This window comes from Nothobranchius furzeri, chromosome 18 (genome assembly GCF_043380555.1).
Source record: "Nothobranchius furzeri strain GRZ-AD chromosome 18, NfurGRZ-RIMD1, whole genome shotgun sequence".
NCBI lineage: Eukaryota > Metazoa > Chordata > Actinopteri > Cyprinodontiformes > Nothobranchiidae > Nothobranchius > Nothobranchius furzeri.
Window position 1 is genome coordinate 12,078,824 of NC_091758.1, and position 20,033 is coordinate 12,098,856.

The 20,033-nt window shown below is 46.8% G+C and overlaps 1 protein-coding gene across 4 annotated transcripts in view; it reads left to right on the forward strand.

Moving 5' to 3' along the window:
* The window catches only part of si:dkeyp-72e1.9 (syntaxin-binding protein 4), a 113,984-nt gene that overhangs the window by 83,195 nt on the left and 10,756 nt on the right, over nucleotides 1-20,033 (forward strand). For all 4 annotated transcript variants that reach the window (XM_015968937.3, XM_070546962.1, XM_054742123.2 and 1 more), the window contains 3 exons: nucleotides 7,345-7,486; nucleotides 9,064-9,136; nucleotides 18,339-18,427. In XM_015968937.3, coding sequence (XP_015824423.3) covers nucleotides 7,345-7,486; nucleotides 9,064-9,136; nucleotides 18,339-18,427 — 304 coding nt within the window. The remainder of the gene's footprint in view (nucleotides 1-7,344; nucleotides 7,487-9,063; nucleotides 9,137-18,338; nucleotides 18,428-20,033) is intronic.

A 20,033-nucleotide genomic window follows, 5' to 3' on the forward strand; every position in this document is an offset into this window, starting at 1 on the left:
AGCTTCTTTTGTAACAGAGTACAGCTTCTTTTGTAACAGAGTACAGCTTCTTGCGAGCTTCATGTTGACAAACAAGGATCAGTAGGGCATCGACTGTTGTTTCAAGGTACAGTAGGTTTTCAATGCCATTGTTGTTGTTCTGTAAGCCATCTCAAGTTGTGTAAGTCCTCTGCCTCCAATCTGTCTTGGTAGATACATTCTTTCAACATCCGCTTTTGGGTGGTGCATTCTCTCAGAAGTCAGCAATTTTCTGGTCTTGGTGTCTAGTTTCTTTACTTCTTTAAGTGGCCAGTTGATGATGTTAAAACTGTATGTAACCGTTGGAACAGCTAAAATGTTGATGGCTTTGATCTTATTTGCAGCATTGAGTTCACTCTTGATGACAAGCCTAACTCTTCTGTAATACTCTTTTTTTACTTTTTCTTTCATGGTAGCATGTTGTATTCCATCTCCTTCATTGACCCCAAGATATTTGTATGTATCCTCTTGATTGAGCTCCATTATGAGTCTCTTGGTCCAGTTGTATGTTTGATGTTGATGTGAGTTTTCCTTTTTTGAATGTAACCTTTGCACATTTGTCAAGTCCAAATTGCATGCAGATGTCATCACTGAAGAGCTTGACTATTTGCAGTAGTCCCTCTTGTTGGTTATCGTTTTTGGCATAGGTCTTCAGATCATCCATGTAAAAAAGGTGGTTGATCTTCTTGCCTTGAACCTCATAGCCATGTTCACTGTTGTTTAGCATGGTGCTGAGTGGGGCTAGACATAGACAGAAAAGGAGAGGTGATAGTGAGTCTCCTTGAAAGATACCACACCTCACTTTTATTGGTCTTGTCTTGATGGATCTTTCGTCATAAGTGAGCACCATAGTGGTCCTCCATGATTCCATACTTGTCTTCATGAAGGTAATGAGAGTTGGTGAGATTCTATGAAGTTCCATTACATAATTATTATTATTATTATTATTATTATTATTATTATTATTATTATTACAAGTCAGCTTAGATATGTATTATATATAATAAGCCACTGACTACGTTTACATGCAGCCAATATCCGGGTTATGATCGGGTTAAGGTCGGGATTCGGGTTTCTGAGTTGATCAGAATAACCCGTTTACAAGCATAAATAGAAAGAGTTACCTCTAACTTGCATAACCCGATGTAAATGAGGACGTTGGGGTAGCGTCAGGACGTATGGACTACGTCAAGATGCAATATGCGTCATTTCCGGTTCTTCTTGTTCCGGTATCCGTGAAAACAACAACATGTTTCCCAGTTCGGAAGAGATAGCGACCGCGTTTGTTTGCGCTTCAGTGCTGGTATTGACCCACCAGCAGCTCTTACAACGACTGTGCGTACTGGCCTTCATTCGAAGGAGAGTACGTACGAGTACTTCCGGTGTTCTGGCGCATACAAGACGTCTCGCTACTCAAAAGACCAAGATTCCTTGTGAACAGAGCATGCGCAGAACACACGCTTTGATGGGGATATCGCGGTATGCGTTTACACGACCAAACATTCGGGTTAGAAAAGGGTTACCCCAGGTGTAGTAACCGGGTTTTTAAAAACCCGGTTATGAGCATATCCAGGTTTTTGGCGGTGTTTACATGGACCTGTGGAACCGGGTTATTGTGAATATTCGGGTTTTAAAAGGGTTACTGGCTGCATGTAAACACACTCAGTGATGAGGTCATGAACTTATTGCAGCCTCAAGGGGGCACAATCCAGTATCATCTTCAGTTGGTCCCAGGCCCAGACAATTGCTGAGGATTGTGGCAGGAAGCGCTAGCCTGGCCTGCCAGACTCATCCTCTGTTCCCATAAGGAAGCATGGGCCTGGCTGGTCAGGCTAAGAAAACACATCCAATGTAAAACATTGCCAAAAAAAAAACGTGTGAATCACAAAAAGAAAATCATACCTTATTGGTTTAGTCGACTGGTGCTGGTTGATCTACAGCAGTGAGCCCTGAGGGCCACCCTCCAGCATGTTTTAGTTGTTTACCTGCTTTAACACACCTGCTTTTAATAAGCAGATCTTGTTGAGCTGCTGTACAAGTGAATCAACTGTTGGAGCAGGGACACAACCAAAACATGCTGGAAAGCGACCCTCTGGGAAGTGAGTTGTCTACTCCTGACCTACAAGGTGCTGGTAGAAACTGGACTAGTGGTGGTCCAGGATGGTGAGAAAGATGGTGTGCTGGTAGACAGAAGATAAGAGCAAAAGCCAGAGATAGGAAGGTGGATAGAGTACAGTACTGTGCAGATGTTTTATGCAGGTGGGAAACAATACTGTAAACAAAGAATACATTCATAAATATAAATAACAATATTTTTTATCAAATTGTAAAGTGAACATGAACATCCAGGCAAGGATATTAGGAATGGTCTTTGGCGTAAAGACTGGCGCTGAAGCTTGCAAAAATAAATCAACAAACAATGAATCGCCATGACAACATATATGATAGACATTTATAATTACTGCTGATGCAGTTCCTAAATTATAAAATCTATTTTTAACAGCTGTTTGTGTCCTGACTTCGCCTGCTCACTGCTGCCTGCACCTGTGAGAGGTGTGCGGTGGTGGTTAGGGTAGCTCTTTGCTTTTTTACTCAGCTTTCTTTATGCCTTGGGGCAAAAATGCATCAAATTTTGTAACGAAAAAGCTGGTAAAATAAAATAAATTATGCTGGTAACTCCAAATTATTCATTTAAATCAATTTCCCTCTGGGATTAATAAAGTATTTTTTAATTGAATTTGAATTGAACTGAATTAAATTTTATAATTTGGTGAATCCATAAAATAATAATCAGGTACCAGGTCAATCTGAACTTGTAAAGTCCGAAACAGGAGGGATCACGGGAGAGAACACAGCAAAAACTGGCAGGGGAGCATGAATGTCACGACGTGCGCGGAGTGAAGCGGAGCAAAGGCGAGGATCCAGACCGGGGAGGAAGCAGGCAGACAGGTAGGATGAATTCCACAGGTTTATTAAGTAAAGACGCACGCTGACACTGGAACAATGACACCACCAGGAACACAGAACAGCAGGGGTTTAAATGAGGAACGGGAGCTATGGTGATTGGGAAACAAGAGGCAGGTGGGAGCAATTAACGGAGACACAGACTACAACCTCGGAGAAGACAGGACAGGGTGTGACAGTACCCCCCCCCCCCTCAAAGGGCGGATTCCAGACGCCCACAGGAACCAGGAGCAGGGCGGGGGGAGGGGAACCTGGAGGGGAGGGCCCAGAGGACGATGGAGAGGCGGCAGGGAACGGCAGAGTCCGGGGGCCGGCGCCTGCGGCAGATGAGGCGACGGGCCCGTGGAGGCCGGCGCCTGCTGCAGAAGAGGAGGCGACGGGCCCTTGGAGGCCGGCGCCTGCGGCAGAAGAGGAGGCGACGGGCCCCTGGAGGCCGGCGCCTGCGGCAGATGAGGAGGCGACGGGCCCCTGGAGGCCGGCGCCTGCGGCAGATGAGGAGGCGACGGGCCCCTGGAGGCCGGCGCCTGCGGCAGATGAGGAGGCGACAGGCCTCTGGAGGCCGGCGCCTGCGGCAGATGAGGAGGCGACGGGCCTCTGGAGGCCGGCGCCTGCGGCAGAAGAGGAGACGAGGACGGACTCTTGAGGACCTGCATCTATGATGGAGGAGCTCTGCAGGCTGGGCCGGCGACAAAGTCACTGCAGGCTGGGCCGGCGTTGCCCTCAAAACCACCATCGGCACCGGAGACCGTGGAAACACCGGGCTGGACGGAGCGTCGGCCTCTTGAGTGCAGAGAGCATCCCCAGACGAGGCGACATCATCGAACGAGCCGACTTGGGAGGCGGCGACGTCATCGGACAAGCCGACTTCAGAGGAGGAGGTGGCGTCGTCATCGGACAAGCCGACTTCAGAGGAGGAGGTGGCGTCGTCATCGGACGAGCCGACTTCAGAGGAGGAGGTGGCGTCATCATCGGACAAGCCGACTTCAGAGGAGGAGGTGGCGACGTCATCGGACGAGCCGACTTCAGAAGAGGGACGTCATCAGAGGTGGAGGCGACGTCATCAGAGGCGACGTCATCAGAGGTGTCGACTTCAGAACAGGACGGGGCGTCGACTTCAGAACAGGACGGGGCGTCGACTTCAGAACAGGACGGGGCGTCGACTTCAGAACAGGACGGGGCGTCGACTTCAGAACAGGAAGGGGCGTCGACTTCAGAACAGTATGGGGCGTCGACCACCATCGACTTCAGGTCCAGGGGCATCGACTTCTGGTCCTTCGATTTTCGGACCGTCGACCTCTGGACCGCTGGCCTCTGGACCGGAACCGCAACCGTCTGCTTCTGGCCCGGAGGAGTCGGCTTCTGGTCCCTCGACTTCTGGACCGCCGAGTTTTGGATCGGATCCGGCTCCATCTGCTTCCAGGTCGGTACCCTCCGTCTCTCGGCCCGCTCCGTCGGCTTATGGGCCGGTGCCGTCTGCTTCTGGGCCGGTGGCAGAGCCGCTGCTAGGAGGGCTTGGAGCGTTGAGGAGAGGTGGGAGGTCAGCTCGTCCAGCTGTAGCTCCCTGAGGCTGAGCGTCCAACGGAGCTGGGCCAGCTCAGCCCGCTGACCGGCGAGCTCCGCTGGGGGAACCCCGCGCTCGCTCCTCTGGCCCTGGGACGAGGAGGATAGGGCGTCTAGGTGAGACTCCTTGCGGCTGAGGAGCTCGCGGAACCGGCCGAGCTCCGCCCGTTGCTCCATCAGCCGGGCCGCGATTGCTGCTCCATCCTCTGCAAGCATGCAGCGACAGTGGAGAGGAAAACTCCCTTTTAACAGGAAGAAACCTCCAGAGGATCCAGGCTCAGTATAAGCAGCCATCCTCCACGACTCACTAGGGATGGAGAAGACGGAGCACACACACACACACACACACACACACACACACACACACACACACACACACACACCAAGTAGTGTTTCTATGGTTACATTGTGATTTCTTAGTAAATATTCTATTTGGTGAGAGATAAACTTTATTGTATTTATCCTAGTGAATCTATAATTAAACAGGTAAACTAGTAGTAGCACATTCAATGTCAAAGAGAGTAAAAAGTAATTATCAGGAGAGGGAGAATGTTTAAGTGGTTAGCAGCAGTGTGCTAGACGATGGCCCCCTCCATGAGGCCACCACAGCTCAGCAGAACATCATTGTAGCTTCTTCTGGGGAGAAAAACACTTAGAGAGAAAATAAAGTTAACAGCTGAAATAGCAGGAAATAATACAGTTAAAGAGCAGATTGTAGAAGAAAGTAGTCGAGTGTGGAAAGTGGTCAGTGTATCCTCCAGCAGTCTAAGTCTATAGCAGCATAACTACAGAGATAACTCAGGATAATCTATCCTATTTAGATGGAGGCATGTTGGAGGCAGGGCAAGGGAGAGCCGTCTTTACCGACTGTACACTCCACCTCCCTCTACTCTCCCACTTGTCCAGATCTAGGCTAACATCAGATTTTAACCATAGGCCCTATCAAATAAAAATGTTTTAAGCCTAGTCTTAAAAGTAGACAAGGTGTCTGCCTCACGGACTAAAGCTGGGAGTTGTTTCCACAAGAGAGGAGCCTGATAGCTAAGAGATCTGCCTCCCATCCTAATTTTAGATATTCTGGGAACCACCAGTAAACCTGCAGTCTGAGAGCGAAGTGCTCGGTGAGGGACACATGGAACAATCAGGCCACTGATGTATGATGGAGCTTGATTATTAAGAGCTTTATATGTGAGAAGGAGGATCTTAAAATCTATTCAGAATTTAACAGGCAGCCAATGTAGGGAAGCTAAGACAGGAGAGACGTCTTAGGTGTGTTCTTGCTGTGTCTTTCTAAATCCATGCTTTCGTTCTTTTTTAAACACAGAAACAGTTTTGTTTACCTGTTTGTAGCTACAGTTTCGCCGACGGCTGCCGGCTTCTTCAGGCTGACGCTGATGGTGGCACGTCAGTTCCGTCAGGAGAGACATGATCTCTCTTTTTAATTCTCATCAGAACTCTAGCTGCAGCATTTTGGACAAGCTGAAGATGATTAACTACATTAACCACACCTCTCCAGGTCTCACTATCGTTGCCCACATGAGCGTTAAAGTCCCCCCAGCAGAACGAGGGAGTCACCGGAGGCAGTGCTCTCCAGCAACTCCTCCAAGGGTGGGTAGTCTGAACTGTAGTTTGGTGCATAAGCACAGACCACAGTCAGAACCCGTCCTCCCACATGTAGGCGGAGGGAGGCTACCCTCTCATTCACCGGGGTAAACCCCCAGCGTACAATCACCAAGATGGGGAGCAACTAGTATGCCCACCCCTGCTCGGCACCTCTCAGTGGGAGCAACTCCAGAGTGGTACAAAGTCTAACCCTCTCAAGGAAACTGGTTCTGGAGCCAGAGCCATGCATTGAGGTCAGTCCGACAATATCTAGTCAGAACCTCTCAACCTCGCACACCAACTCAGGCTCCTTCCCCACCAGAGACACTCTACGTACCAAGAGACGGCTTCTGTAGCCAAGGATCAGACCGCCAAGGTCCCCGCCCTCGGCTACCACCCATCACACACTGCACCCGACCCCGTTGGCCCCTCCCATGAGCGGTGAGCCCATGGGACGGGGGACGCATGTTTCCTCTTCGGGCTGTGCCCGGCTGGGCCCCATGGGTGAAAGTCCAGCCACCAGGCACTCGCTAACGTGCCCCACCTCCAGGCCTGGCTCCACAGCCTGGAGCCTGGTGGTTTCCCCGGTGACCCGCGTCCGGGCAAGGAAAACACTGTTTATATCTATGTTCATCATCATAAGGCATCTTTGGGCTGCTCTTTGTCTGATCCCTTACCTAGGACCTGTTTGCCATGGGTGACCTCACCAGAGGCACAAAGCCCCTGACAACTTAGCTCCTAGGACCTATGGCAGACTCAGACCCCTCCACCACGGTAAGGTGTCAGCCCAGGGAGAGGATAATAATCTAAACTGAGCAAAAGTAACAGGACAACACAAGGTACTAAGGAGCAAGGGCAGGGAAAAATGAAAACTTAAACGAGAAAAGTAACCGAGAAGCTACAAATCTGGAAAACCAAATAACACAATTCAGGGAACCAGGAAGGATTAGAAGGTGAAAAACTAAAAGCGAAATAACACCTGAAAATCAAACTAAGAGGCTGGGGGCTGGAAATGGCTGGTCTGATACTATAACTAGGGGGTGAGTTTGAAAGCACCTAAATCTAAAGGACAGGGACCCAAGGACACCTGGGATAGGAGAGATAATGTGGAAGGGACACAGGACTCCACACTAACTCTGCCTGGCCCTGCAATGTTCTACGCTACAGTTGTGTCTCTCTGTCTATGTGGTTTGCCTCCAGTCAGGACAGCATGGTGGAGATTGCCTTCATCCCAGGTAAAGGACTTTTTCCAAGCAGCACGTCTCTGCACAATGGAGTTCAGCGAGCTGCAGGCAACAGCTACAACTCAGGACGCCTTAAAGTCCACATCAGGTCACCTGAGGTCAGGATCATCACACATCACTCTTTGGTCTGAGGATTCTCATATTGGGTTGTTATACAAACCAAACACCAACCCTTAGATGCAGCACTGTTTAAACCTGTTGTCGCAGACATAATTACAAACACTGGAAATTTTAAATATTTGAAATGAAGGCAACTGGACTTCTTTGCTTTCTTGAAGACGTTTAGCTTCTCAGAAGAACAAATAAATGAATGCAAGTCATTGGGGCTAAAAATGCTATTTTCTAATTTCGCTTGTTTTGTGCCATGGATTTCACATATGCTGTCCATGAATTTTAAAGAAGCATTTTGATACTGTCACGGGACGGGTGGTGTGGACCCAAAATGCAGTACCCAGGATGACACGGAGGCAGGGGTGAAGATATAAGTAAAAAGTCTTTATTTTGAAGGAGGGCCAAAAAAAAAACAAGTAATCCAAGCTGGGAGCAAAAATCCAAAAACCAAAAAAAAAAAAAACCAGATAAATATCTGGGGATCTAGAAACTCTGGAAATAACACAGAGGAACAAAACTGACAGAACTAACAAACGTTAATGGACCGACACAAGACAGAGACAATACCGGGCTTAAATAGACTGGGAGACAAATTAAGGAAACAGGAAGCAGGTGTGTGGAGTGAGGACCGGAGGGAAGGCAGGTGACACTAATCAACTCAATGGGGAAAACAGAAACAGAGGAGGGCAAATACCTAAACACAAAACTAAACAACAATTACCTAAAGACAGAGGGAAGGACTCACACAAACTAGCTGGAGGAGGACATAGCACATACATCCACACACACTGAGCTGGGGACAACGAGGCTGGAGCTGACCTGGGAGGAAAGAGTAGAAAAGATAACATAAGACACTAAACTGACACGCAGGAAAAAGGACACATGAGGGCGCCAAAGAGCTACAACATAAGACACATAACAGGGATGCAGACAAGGACACATGAGGGCGCTAAGAGAGCACAAAGGGGGAACCAGGAGTGGAGCACAAGAGGAGCTGGGGAACAAAGGGACACAAGAGGGAATCTAGAGAGGGATGGAGGACACAGGAGGCACAAAAAAGGAAGGGGCTGACGCAGACCATGACAGATACCAAGAAAGTGCTCAATGTTGAACAGGGGGAACGCTATTTTAGGTTTTTGTGTGAAAATAAGTCCAGGACTACAAATGAGCTTCACGAAAGTGACGTCATCGAACCAGACACGGAGAAAACGGAGGGAAAATGGCTGTAAGTTCAGCAAACTTCCCACAGGAAGAAAGATCCACCATGAATCTGGTCATGTGGTAAGTAGCAGCTACGTTGGGGGGGAGGAGATTATGTGGTGATGTCACACATGTGACGTGCTGATTTCTGGTGTATAGTCGTGCTAATTACAAAGCGTAAGGCAAAGTGGATTAGAAAAAAGTGTTTTTAGCCCCGTTGACTTGCATCATTTTTTTCGTTCTTCCGGGGTCCCATGAGCCGACCGGAAAGCCAGGAGACTTAGGCTCCCTATTCCAGTCTGACTGTTTCATTGCTGCCACAACTAATGGATCTGACTCCATTGTGGTTGTGTTGTTCCTGCAGATCTGTGCAGAGGAGCCAGCTCCAGTGTCCTCACCGTCTCCTGACATCTGTCCAGCTGATACTCATGTCTCAGGTAGAACAGTGGATTTAAGACACTTTCTTTTCATGTGTGTGGGTAAAGGGGGGTGGGGGGGTTCAGATTCAAATTGCATGTAGGCACACACAATTAAACAAAACTAGGTATGGGCAATAAAGTAAAAAATTTATCGTTATCAAATTTTCAGACTCTTATCGAGATAATTTTCCCACATCAATAAATTTGATAAGAAAATGAAAAGATGTGTGTAGGTTGGCACCGTTCATGTCCCTTTAAGAAGCTGTAACCATGAGTCATGTAAAAATGTGATTTATTGTATTACATGTGACAGCCCCATCTAGTGGTAGCCCATACTCCCAGGGTACCCCCCATAGGGCCCCCCCCCCCCGAGGGACGCGGTCAAACGCCTTCTCCAAATCCACAAAACACATGTAGACTGGCTGGGCAAATTCCCACACACCCTCCAGGACCTCCTAAGGGTGTAGAGCTGGTCCAGTGTTCCACGGCCAGGACGAAAACCACATTGCTCCTCCTGAATCTGAGGTTCAGCAATCCTACAGACCATCCTCTCCAGAACCCCTGAATAGACCTTACCAGGAAGGCTCAGGAGTGTGATCCCCCTGTAGTTGGAACACACCCTGCGGTCCCTCTTTTTAAATAAGGGGACCACCACCCCGGTCTGCCAGTCCAGTGGGACTGCCCCTAATGTCCGCACGATATTGCAGAGCCGCGTCAGCCAACACAGCCCCACAACATCCAGAGCCTTAAGGAACTCCGGGCGGATTTCATCCACCCCCGGGGCCTTGCCACCAAGGAGCTTTTTAACCACCTCAGTGACCTCTCAGTGACCTGAGAGCCCAACTCCAAGTCCCCAGACTCTGCTTCCTCACTGGAAGATGTGTCGGTGGGATTGAGGAGGTCTTTGATATATTCTGCCCACCGATCCACAACGTCCTGAGTAGAGGTCAGCAACACACCGTTCCCGCTATAGAAAGTGTTGGTAGCCGTTACACCCCCGACATGTGTTGTTTAAATGTGTAGGAGGGGGTAACGTAAGCACTTGGAACAGTGGAATAAAAGTGTTTAGTGGTCATAAAAGGTTTTAAAACAAGCCCAAAACAGATGGAGAGCATTATTAAAATAATGCAAAACAAAACCTTAAAACTCAGTCAACTAAGTTGATATCAAAGATCCCTTTGGATAACTCGGAGCTTTACCCTTTAAAACTCATCAAATCAAAAGGGGTTTAAAACAAAACGAGGCCTGGAGGTAGGGTGACCAGATCCCAGCTTGCCAAATGTGGGACAACGTGAAGTTCCAATGAGAAAAAAAATAAACAAAATGTACATTCTGCCTTTTAGCCCTAACATGACTGTTACATATACAAAAAAAATATTATTCTTATTATCATCATATGTTTTATTTGAATTCAACATGAAGAAGCAAACAGCAAAAGCTTTACTATTCCACAGTTCCTCTCACGTTACCACAACATAACTCTGTAGTGGCTCTGATCATATTAATAACAAAGATCGGCCCGCAATAATAAAAATATGCAGGTTTAAGCAGCTTTTCAGAGTTTTCATTCAATGTTTTCCACAACAGAATGACAGTAAAAGTACCAATTATATTTTTTAGATCTATTTATGTTTGTTTTATGGTAATTTTCCACAAAAATCAGTGTCTCATTGAAAAAATATCCATACTTTTTAGCTATTTTTTTCATAATTCAGAAACAAAATGATTTTTTAAACATGACAACAAATCTCTTCTAGATTTTAGGTGAGAGAATAAACATCAGATTCTAATCTCTAAAAAATTCAGATCTAATCTAATAATAGTTTCTTAGAGTTACTTTATTCTGAGAATAAGTGATCAAAGCTTCCATTTATTCTCATTATTTCTTCACTGTGCTTTAAGGGGCTCAGCATGAACGCAGGTATCTGAAACCGCAGCACCGTGTTTGTGTTAAAGCCTCCATTGTGTTTATCATGGACCTGTCTAATTACTGGAAAACCTGCCTTTGACCTCTTATATCAGACTCCGTGCCGAGACATGAAAAATGACTCAGAAACAACAAAGACTGTCGAGTATCTCTGAACACGTTTAATTCACGACTTGACAGCATTTTGTCCTCCGCGCTCGCTCACGCGTGTTTTGTGGTTCGGGCGCGCTCCACACATGCTCTGGATCTGCATTAAAGTCCCGCCCCCATTTGACTGGCAGATTTCTCCAGTTTCTTCTATAGGATTGAAACTAGAAACGGGAAACTGTCAATAATGCGGGACATGAGTCTCAATTTGCGGGACACGCGAAAAGTAATGAAAATGCGGGACTGTCCCGCACAAAGCAGGACATCTGGTCACCCTACCTGGAGGACAGCAGAACCCCTGCACTACTGCCTCCCGGACTGCTGAAGGCACAGCCTGTTAATCCCAGGTGTAGATTTTCAGAGGGATTCAGCTCAGCTGTGCTCCTCAGCAGCCTGGAGGAGAGGAGGAGGGGTGGTGACTGGCTGATCACCTGGGCTGGGCGATCCTGGCTCCTGCATCTGAAGAGGCCAGGCTGGTGGCCATAACAGTAGTGCATTGCTCCCCCCTCCTGAGGTGCCGGATGGTGGACCAGAATCACCTCGAAGCCTTACGAAAGTCTTGCTCCATGGTCTCACCAAACTCCTCCCACTCCTAGGTTTTTGCCTCCACTACGAGTCGCATTCTGCTTGGACTGCCGGTGCCCATCAGCTGCCTCTGGAGTCCCACAGGCCAAAAAGACCTAATAGGACACTTTCTTCAGCTTGACAGCATCCCTAACTGCTGGTGTACACCAGCAGTTTCGGGGGTTGCCGCCACGGCAGGTACCGACGACCCTACGGTCACAGCTCCGGTTGGCCACCTCAACAATGGAGGCACAGAACAGGGTCAATTCAGACTCATTGTCCGCCCGGAACATTTTGGAAGTTCTGTCAGAGGTGGGAATTGAAGCTCCTTCTGACAGGAGACTCTGCCAGACATTCCCAGCAGACCCTCACGATAACGTTTAGGTCTGTCAGGTCTGACCGGCATCCTCCCCCACCATCTGAGCCAACTCACCACCGGCTAGTGGTGAGTTGGCAGCTCCGCCCCTCTCTTCACCCGAGTGTTCACGTATACCTTCAAATGAAACAACAACAAAGTCGATCATCAAGCTGCGGCCTAAGGTATCCTGGTGCCAAGAGCACATATGGACACCTTTATGTCTGAACATGGTGTTCATTATGGACAATCCATGACTGGCACACAAGTCCAATAACAAAACACCACTCAAATTCAGTTCGGGGGGGCCATTCCTCCCAACCACACCTCTCCAGGTCTCACTGTCGTTGCCCACGTGAGCGTTAAAGTCCCCCAGCAGAACGAGGGAGTCGCCAGAAGGAGCGCTCTCAGATCACAGTTAGGACCACCCCCCACGTAGGCAGAGGGAGGCTACCCTCTCATTCACCTGGATAAACCCCAACATAAAGGCATCAAGATGAAGAAGAAGAAAATATCTTTTCTAAAGTGCCACTCAAGATAAAAATCACGAGGCGCTTCACAAAAACAATAAATGTAAAAATGTCAAAAAGAATTTAGAAAATGGTTAAAAATATATTTAAAATGAGCAAAAATAGACAATTGTGATCAAAAATGTTAAAGAAAGAGAGAGAGTGAATAGGAAAGAGGGAAGTCGGTGGATCCTGAGGAAGGTGGAATAGGTGTGGAGAGCAGAATAAAGAGAGAGTGGTGAAGGTCACACCAAAGCATGAACAAATGAGTCTTCAGCTGCATTTTAAAGGAGACCACTGAGTCCACTGATCTCAGGCTCAGGGGGAGAGAGGTCCAGAGTCTGGGGGCCACAGCAGCAAATGATCTGTCACCTTTGGTCTTTAGCCAGGTGCTGCACAACCAGTAGGCTTTGGTCACTGGACCTCAGGGACCTGCTGGGGGTGTAGGGACCAAGAAGATCACCAATGTAAGATGGTGCTTGTCCATCAAGATGGGGAGCAACTAGTATGCCCACCCCTGCTCGGCAGCTCTCAGTGGGAGGAACTCCAGAGTGGTAGAAAGTCCAACCCCTCTCAAAGAAACTGGTTCTGGAGCCAGAGCCATGCGTTGGGGTGAGTCCAACTATATCTAGGTAGAACCTCTCAACGTTGCACACCAACTCAGGCTCCTTCCCCACCAGAGACATTCCACATGCCAAGACCCAGCTTCTGTAGCCGAGGATCAGACCTCCAAGGTCCCCGCCCTCGGCTACCACCCGTCACACACTGCACCCGACCCCGTTGGCCCCTCCCGCCAGTGGTGAGCCCATAGGAAGGGGGTCTCATGTTTCCTCTTCAGGCAGTACGTTTATACCTATAATGTGAATCACTGAAAAAACTTTTTTAATGATTGTTTCTGAATATAATGGGTTACTCTGAGTTTTTCATGCAGGCTGAACATGAAAATGGCATCCTACACCTATCTCTTGCTTTAGCTGCATTAGACTAATTAGAATTGGACTTCACCACATTGACTCAAGACGAAGAAGGCTGTTGTTGGTTTGGCCTCCAAAAAACAGCAGACAACGTCTCGGCTAGTAAAGTCACCCCAACAAGAATTGTTTTCACCATTCGTAACTGTCAAACAGCTCTTCACGGCTGACCTGAGCTAAGTCTGCTGGGACCCGTTTCTAGAGTGTTTCTTCTTTTTATACTTTATTGTCACACAAGAGAACAAAGTTACACTTTAAAACCCTCCAACTGTTTAATCCTCATCCTCCGCTGTTCCAAGTTACAATGCTGAGCTAACTGCTAAAAACATTAGCACTCTACAAGCTATTTGCGGTGAGGACATGTGAAAACCGTATCAAACTGTTTACCTGCTGTTTTTGTAGCCGCATTTCTAAGCTGTTCAATCAAACGCCATAAAAAACCTTTAGTAAACCCTTGCCTGCAATGAACTGATCACTGCTAACTAGCATTTTCCTTTCCGTTTCTGCTAATCTTGCAGCCGGAGATTATGATCCACTATTCCTTCTTCGTTCATCATGCAACGTTTGTCTAACACTAACCCGATCGCATGGAATTTGGGCATTTTTACACCCATGATTAATAAAACATTTTCATTTTAACCCTTTAGGGGCCATAGTTTTTTCAGTAAAATGTGAATTTTTTATATCACTACTTAAAGAGCTTGTAGCTTAAATCTGGTTAGAGATAGAGGATAGTAAATTAGAAAAATCTTCAGTATAAGCCAAATTTTGTGATAGGAACAAATTCACTCACATAATTTGCATATTATGACGTTATCAGGTGGCAGGCAGCCATATTGAATTGCATCACATTTGCAGATGTATTTTTTAACTGTTTTTGTCTTATTTTCTTAGTGTTGTTATTGTTTATGATACATATATACATATTCCTATGTAGACATATATAACTATGTATGTATATATATATATATATATATATAATATTTATTACTTTATTGGTATTTTGTTATGTTTACTGCGAATTAATCAAGAACACTGTTTTTGGTGCTTCAGTGTCATGAACACATTTCACTCATCCCTTCTTTGGTTTATTTTGTTTATTATATATAAATATAAATATATACATATATATGTATAATCCTCAATCTCAGTCTTTTCCACAAGCCCCATGCAGAACTGAATGAACGCTTTCATTTCTGGGACAGTTACATCGTACCAGTCATTATATCTGGAGCTAGATTTCAGTTCCTCCCTCTCTAAATACTGGTGAGCACATCGGTTAGGTTCAGTTGTGATGAGGGTCCAGAATTCCTCATCCAAAAAAACTGACAGAAAATCAATGTGTTCTGAATTTGACAGATCCCTGTCTCCACAGTATCCAACTGGCTCATCAAAATGCCTGATCCACTTGGAATACTGTCCCTCTTCTCCCAAACTAACCCAGCCATCATCATTATTATTTTCACTGAGGCTGTGTTGGGCCACCCCCCTGCTAGCAGTGATTTTTTTCCCCGCGGTTCCTCCCCCTCCTGCTGCATTTCCCGCGGTTTACACCCCCCGGGGTTAATCAATCACCAGCGGAGTTTTCACCGGCCCATCACCGCCACCACATCCCCATCTCCCCCCATTGCGACATTGCTGCTTGTCGCAATTCTGCGACTTTGGCGCTTAAAGGGTTAAACATTCACTAAAAGACTTCCCTTTATAAACGAAACTCACACAGCAAGATGAATACTCCATTGACTGTACTCTAAGTACCTATAATAATAAGTAGGTAAAGTATGATATAAGCAATATTTATTTAGGGAACCACAATAAATTACGAATACACCTGAAAAATGTCTAGCCTGGCCAGCCGTGCCAATGCTTCCTTGGCCCAATTCCACACTTGCTCCCTTCAATTGTGCAATCTTGACCAGGGATCTGAGTGCATAGGGTGTTCCGATTCTCAAGTACGGAAGTCGATCACGCTCCTTTTGTGCCCTTGATCCGCATTTCACCCAGGTCCACATCGATAGACGAAGCCGCAGGTTGTTGACCCCTGCCCCGGGATGTTACACTGGTTTAAAAAACAATCATGGGTAGAACCCCGTCATGTCATTGCTCATCACTCATCACTTCCAACAACCAACGCAATTTACGTTCCAGTAACTTAATCTCATGGTTATTCCCAAAGCTCGCACCCCCTTTGGCCGCTCCTCATTCCAGTTTGCTGCTTCTAACGACTGGAATGAGCTGCAGAAATCACTGAAGCTCACTACGTACATTCCACTATCTACCTTCAATAATTCATTACAATCAATAGTTTCTGATGAATGTACCTGCTTTTGACTACTTAGACTGTTTTAAGTCTGTTTTGATTTCTTGTACTTATTATATATGAGAAAGTCCTTTGTCTTCGTGTCTAACTGTTGTATCTTAATTTTATCTTGTCTGTCTGCTGCTGCCGCTGCCTCTCGGCCAGATCGTCGTTGTGAATGAGAATGTGTTCTCAATCGACTCATCTGGTTAAATAAATAAAATAAAACATTAAACTGGTCCTTGGGTGGCTGAAAAGTTAAACATCTAAAAGTGACAACAGGTACCAGATTAGACCACAGTGGCAGCTAGAAGGATTTGTGTAGTAATCACAGGATTACAGATGGACAGTGTGTGGCATCTGTAACACTGACTTCCTCAGTCAGAACTCATGACAGATGCAATGGAGCTCCTATCTATCGGCACACTTCAGTGTGAAGTTGTCTACTGTGAGAGTTAACCTTTGACCCCTGGCTAGATACTACCCACCAGCTTGTTCCAATTCTGTTGACCAGGATTATCCTGGTCAAGGTGCCCCAGGAGCCCTGACCACTGAGCTCCCTGCCAGCCTCCTATTGGTCCAGCAGGTTGTCAGCACAAACCCAGGATTGTTCCACTGCCGTTCCCAAACCCCAGCAGAAACTCAGAAGCTTTTACAGGAAGTTATTTTTGCACATTTACATGTAAATATTTCATTTGACATGTTTGAAGTGAGTGTTGGCCACAGCAGCACTAACTACACCTTTTATGGGTCTGAACCAAGCCCTCACAAATTGGTCTAAAAGTGGTCCCAACCCAGAAGTACCAAAAACTTGCAGTTCCACCCTCATCCACTAGGGGCTGGTGTCAGAAGCGAGCAAATCCTCATTGACTCCCATGTTAAAAATACCAATTTCACAGCAGAAATAAACATGTTTACAGCCTGGTACCAAAACTTGTTTTTTGTTTAAATGATCTAGTTTACACTGATGACAACTCTGAGGGGGGTGAATTTTTTTCTCACTCTTCTGTTTAAGTGTATTAAAAGCCTAAAATTCTGTATAATTAATGAGCATCAGACCCACGTGACCACAGAGCTAGCTCCGTGGAAAGGCCTCAGTAGAGCCTCGGTCTGGCTTGGAAACTGTTCCGGGATTTTGAGTCTCTGTGTTTGTTTATTCTTGTTTGGATATTATTTGTGCAATTGTTGGACAAAATGACTTGCTGTGGCATTAATTGCACTAATAGAGCGTCCAAGGAGTCTCCGTTTCATTTTTTTCGGTAAGTAAAATTATATTCATGTATTTTAGGTCACTGCCGAGCTGAGCTTAGATTTTAACACGTACTGTTTAACCATGAAATTTAAATGTAATAGGGTAAAACCCAGTGCATTTAACATAATGCTGCACTTTAGAAAATGGGTTGAAATATAACATGTTGGTGGAGCTGGGTTCCGACTATCGTCTTGTGGAGCTCTCGGGAGACCGATGTTTTCCACCCGTTCTCGCCTCCCCGCAGCTCGGCGCATCTCTGTCTGATCGCGGCTTCTGTCTGCTGTGCGGCTGCCGGCTTCCAGCAGCTTTCGGGAGACCTCTGTGTTCCACCCGGTTTTACCCAACGGTCAGCCCGGTGTATCTCTGACTCAGAAGCTCTGGTGTTGTGCACAGTTAACTCCGGTTGTAGCTAGGTTGCTACCTCTGTTAGCTTAGCTCCCACCTCCGCATTAGCTTTGGGTTAGCTTCAGGTTAGCTTGTAGCTAGTTCGACCGAGTGTCGTCAGTTGATCCCAGCCTTACAGCCCCACCCTCAGCTCCACCTCTCTTCCCTCTTGTGGAATTGTCTGGGCTTGACGGAACCTGTGACACGGTCAAAATGGCGGTGGTGCCCACCTCCCATTTTAGTACAAAAACTTATTATTGGAGCAAATGGAACCCCATTGTCCATATATGTATGTCGATGGTCTGAACTAGCAGGTAAACACTTTGGCTGAAGCACGCTAAAGTTGGTCTGTGGTGGTCAGTTCTGCAGCAGCAGTGAGCAAATACACGCACACACACACACACACACACACACACACACACACACACACACACACACACACAGGTTGTGGTTACCAACTACTCAGCTGTACAGATCTGGGATGGACAAACTCATTAAATTAATATCAGACATTGGCTCTCTGCCCTTCACACTCACCCTGTTCCCTTTTTCTCATTTATAAAATCATTTCTTTTTCACTCCCCTACTCCACACACACACACACACACACACACACACACACACACACACACACACACACACACAACTGTCACTAGATAATCCAGTGGTTTTTCTCCTCCCTTGTTTACTAAATGCTGTCCTCACATAGTCTCCTGTTGTTTTATTTGGAAGCTCTTGGATTTTCAGTTAAACAGATTTAGTTGACATCAACTCCACTCCCTCTGTCTGTGGCCTTCTTTGTTTCTGTGTAGGCTCCACCAATCAGAGGTCACTGACAGTAGCAAAGCCGAGGATAACCCTGGACCCATTCATACGTCTGAAATCAGACAAGTTGGACATGGTGAGTACTTCCTCTCCTCAGTAGAGCTGCTTTAATTACTTCAAATCCTTCCTTCAGGAGGAAAGAACCACCATAAATCTGGTCATGTGGTGCAGCTACTCTGGGGGGAGGAGATTCGGTGGTGACGTCATATATGCGATGTGCAGATGTCTGGTTTGTAGTCGTGCTAATTTCGAACATTTACAAGTTGATAAATCTCAAAGTACAGGACTGGCGTGGTGGAAACCCCCATTGTTAGTTTTAATTTAAACTGAAGCACAACACATGTGCGGGTCAGGGCCTGAGGCAGAAGTGGATTAGAAACTAACTCTTTTGGCCCGGTTCAGGGAGCCATGGGCTGACCAGAAAGGGAGGAGACTTAGGCTTGCTTTTCCGTTAGCAACAGGAGAAGGAGGGGAAGAGGGGCGAACACAGCAAGAGAAACACGGAGGGACCGGACTCGTAGTAACATTTTTGAGCTAAACTGCAGGAAAGTGTGGGTGTTTAACCTCCTCATTAGAAATAAAGTGGGTGTTAAAATACCCCACATCTCCCACGGGTGTGATGCCCATGATGGACTTGATTAGCAAAGCCACACAGCTGTCTGTATAAGACCTTACAGCTCACAATGCAGGTCAGAGCAAATGAGAATCATGAGGTCAAATGAACTGCCTAAAGAGCTCAGAGACAGAATTATGGCAAGGCCCAGATCTGACCAAGGATACAAAAACATCTCTGCTGCACTTCAGGTTCCTAAGAGCACAGTGGCCTCCATAGTCCTCACATGGAAGACGTTTGGGACCACCAGAACCCTTCCTAGAGCAGACCGTCCAGCCAAACTGAGCTACCGGGGAGAAGAGCCTTGGTGAGAGAGGCAAAGAAGAACCCTAAGATCACTGTGGCTGAGCTCCAGAGATGCAGTCAGGAGATGGGAGAAAGTTGTAGAAGGTCAACCATCACTGCAGCCCTCCACCAGTCAGGGCTTTATGGCAGAGTGGCCCGTCAGAAGCCTCTCCTCAGTGAAAGACACGTGAAAGCCCACATGGAGTTTGCTAAAAGACACCTGAAGGACCCAGAGATGGTGAGAAACGAGATTCTCTGGTCTGATGAGACCAAGATAGAACTTTTGGGCCTTAATTCTAAGTGGAGTGTGTGGAGAAAACCAGGCACTGCTCATTACTTGTCCAATACAGTCCCCACAGTGAAGCATGGCGGTGGCAGCATCATGCTGGATGACCGGTTGCAATCGAGGGAACGATGAATGCGGCCAAGTACAGGGATGTCCTGGACAAGAACCTTCTCTAGAGTGCTCAGGACCTCAGACTGGGCTGAAGGTCTACCTTCCAACATGACGACGACCCTAAGCACACAGCTGAAATAATGAAGGAGTGGCTTCACAGCAACTCTCTGACTGTTCTTGAATGGCCCAGCCAGAGTCCTGCTGAGCATCTCTGGAGAGACCTAAAGGTGGCTCCACCAACGTTCACCATCCAACCTGACAGAACTGGAGAGGATCCCCACATCCAGGTGTAAGAAACTTGTTACACCTTTACCGAGAAGACCCACGGCTGCATTAGCTCTAAAGGTGCTTCTACTCAATACTGACAAAGGGTCGGAATACTTTCTT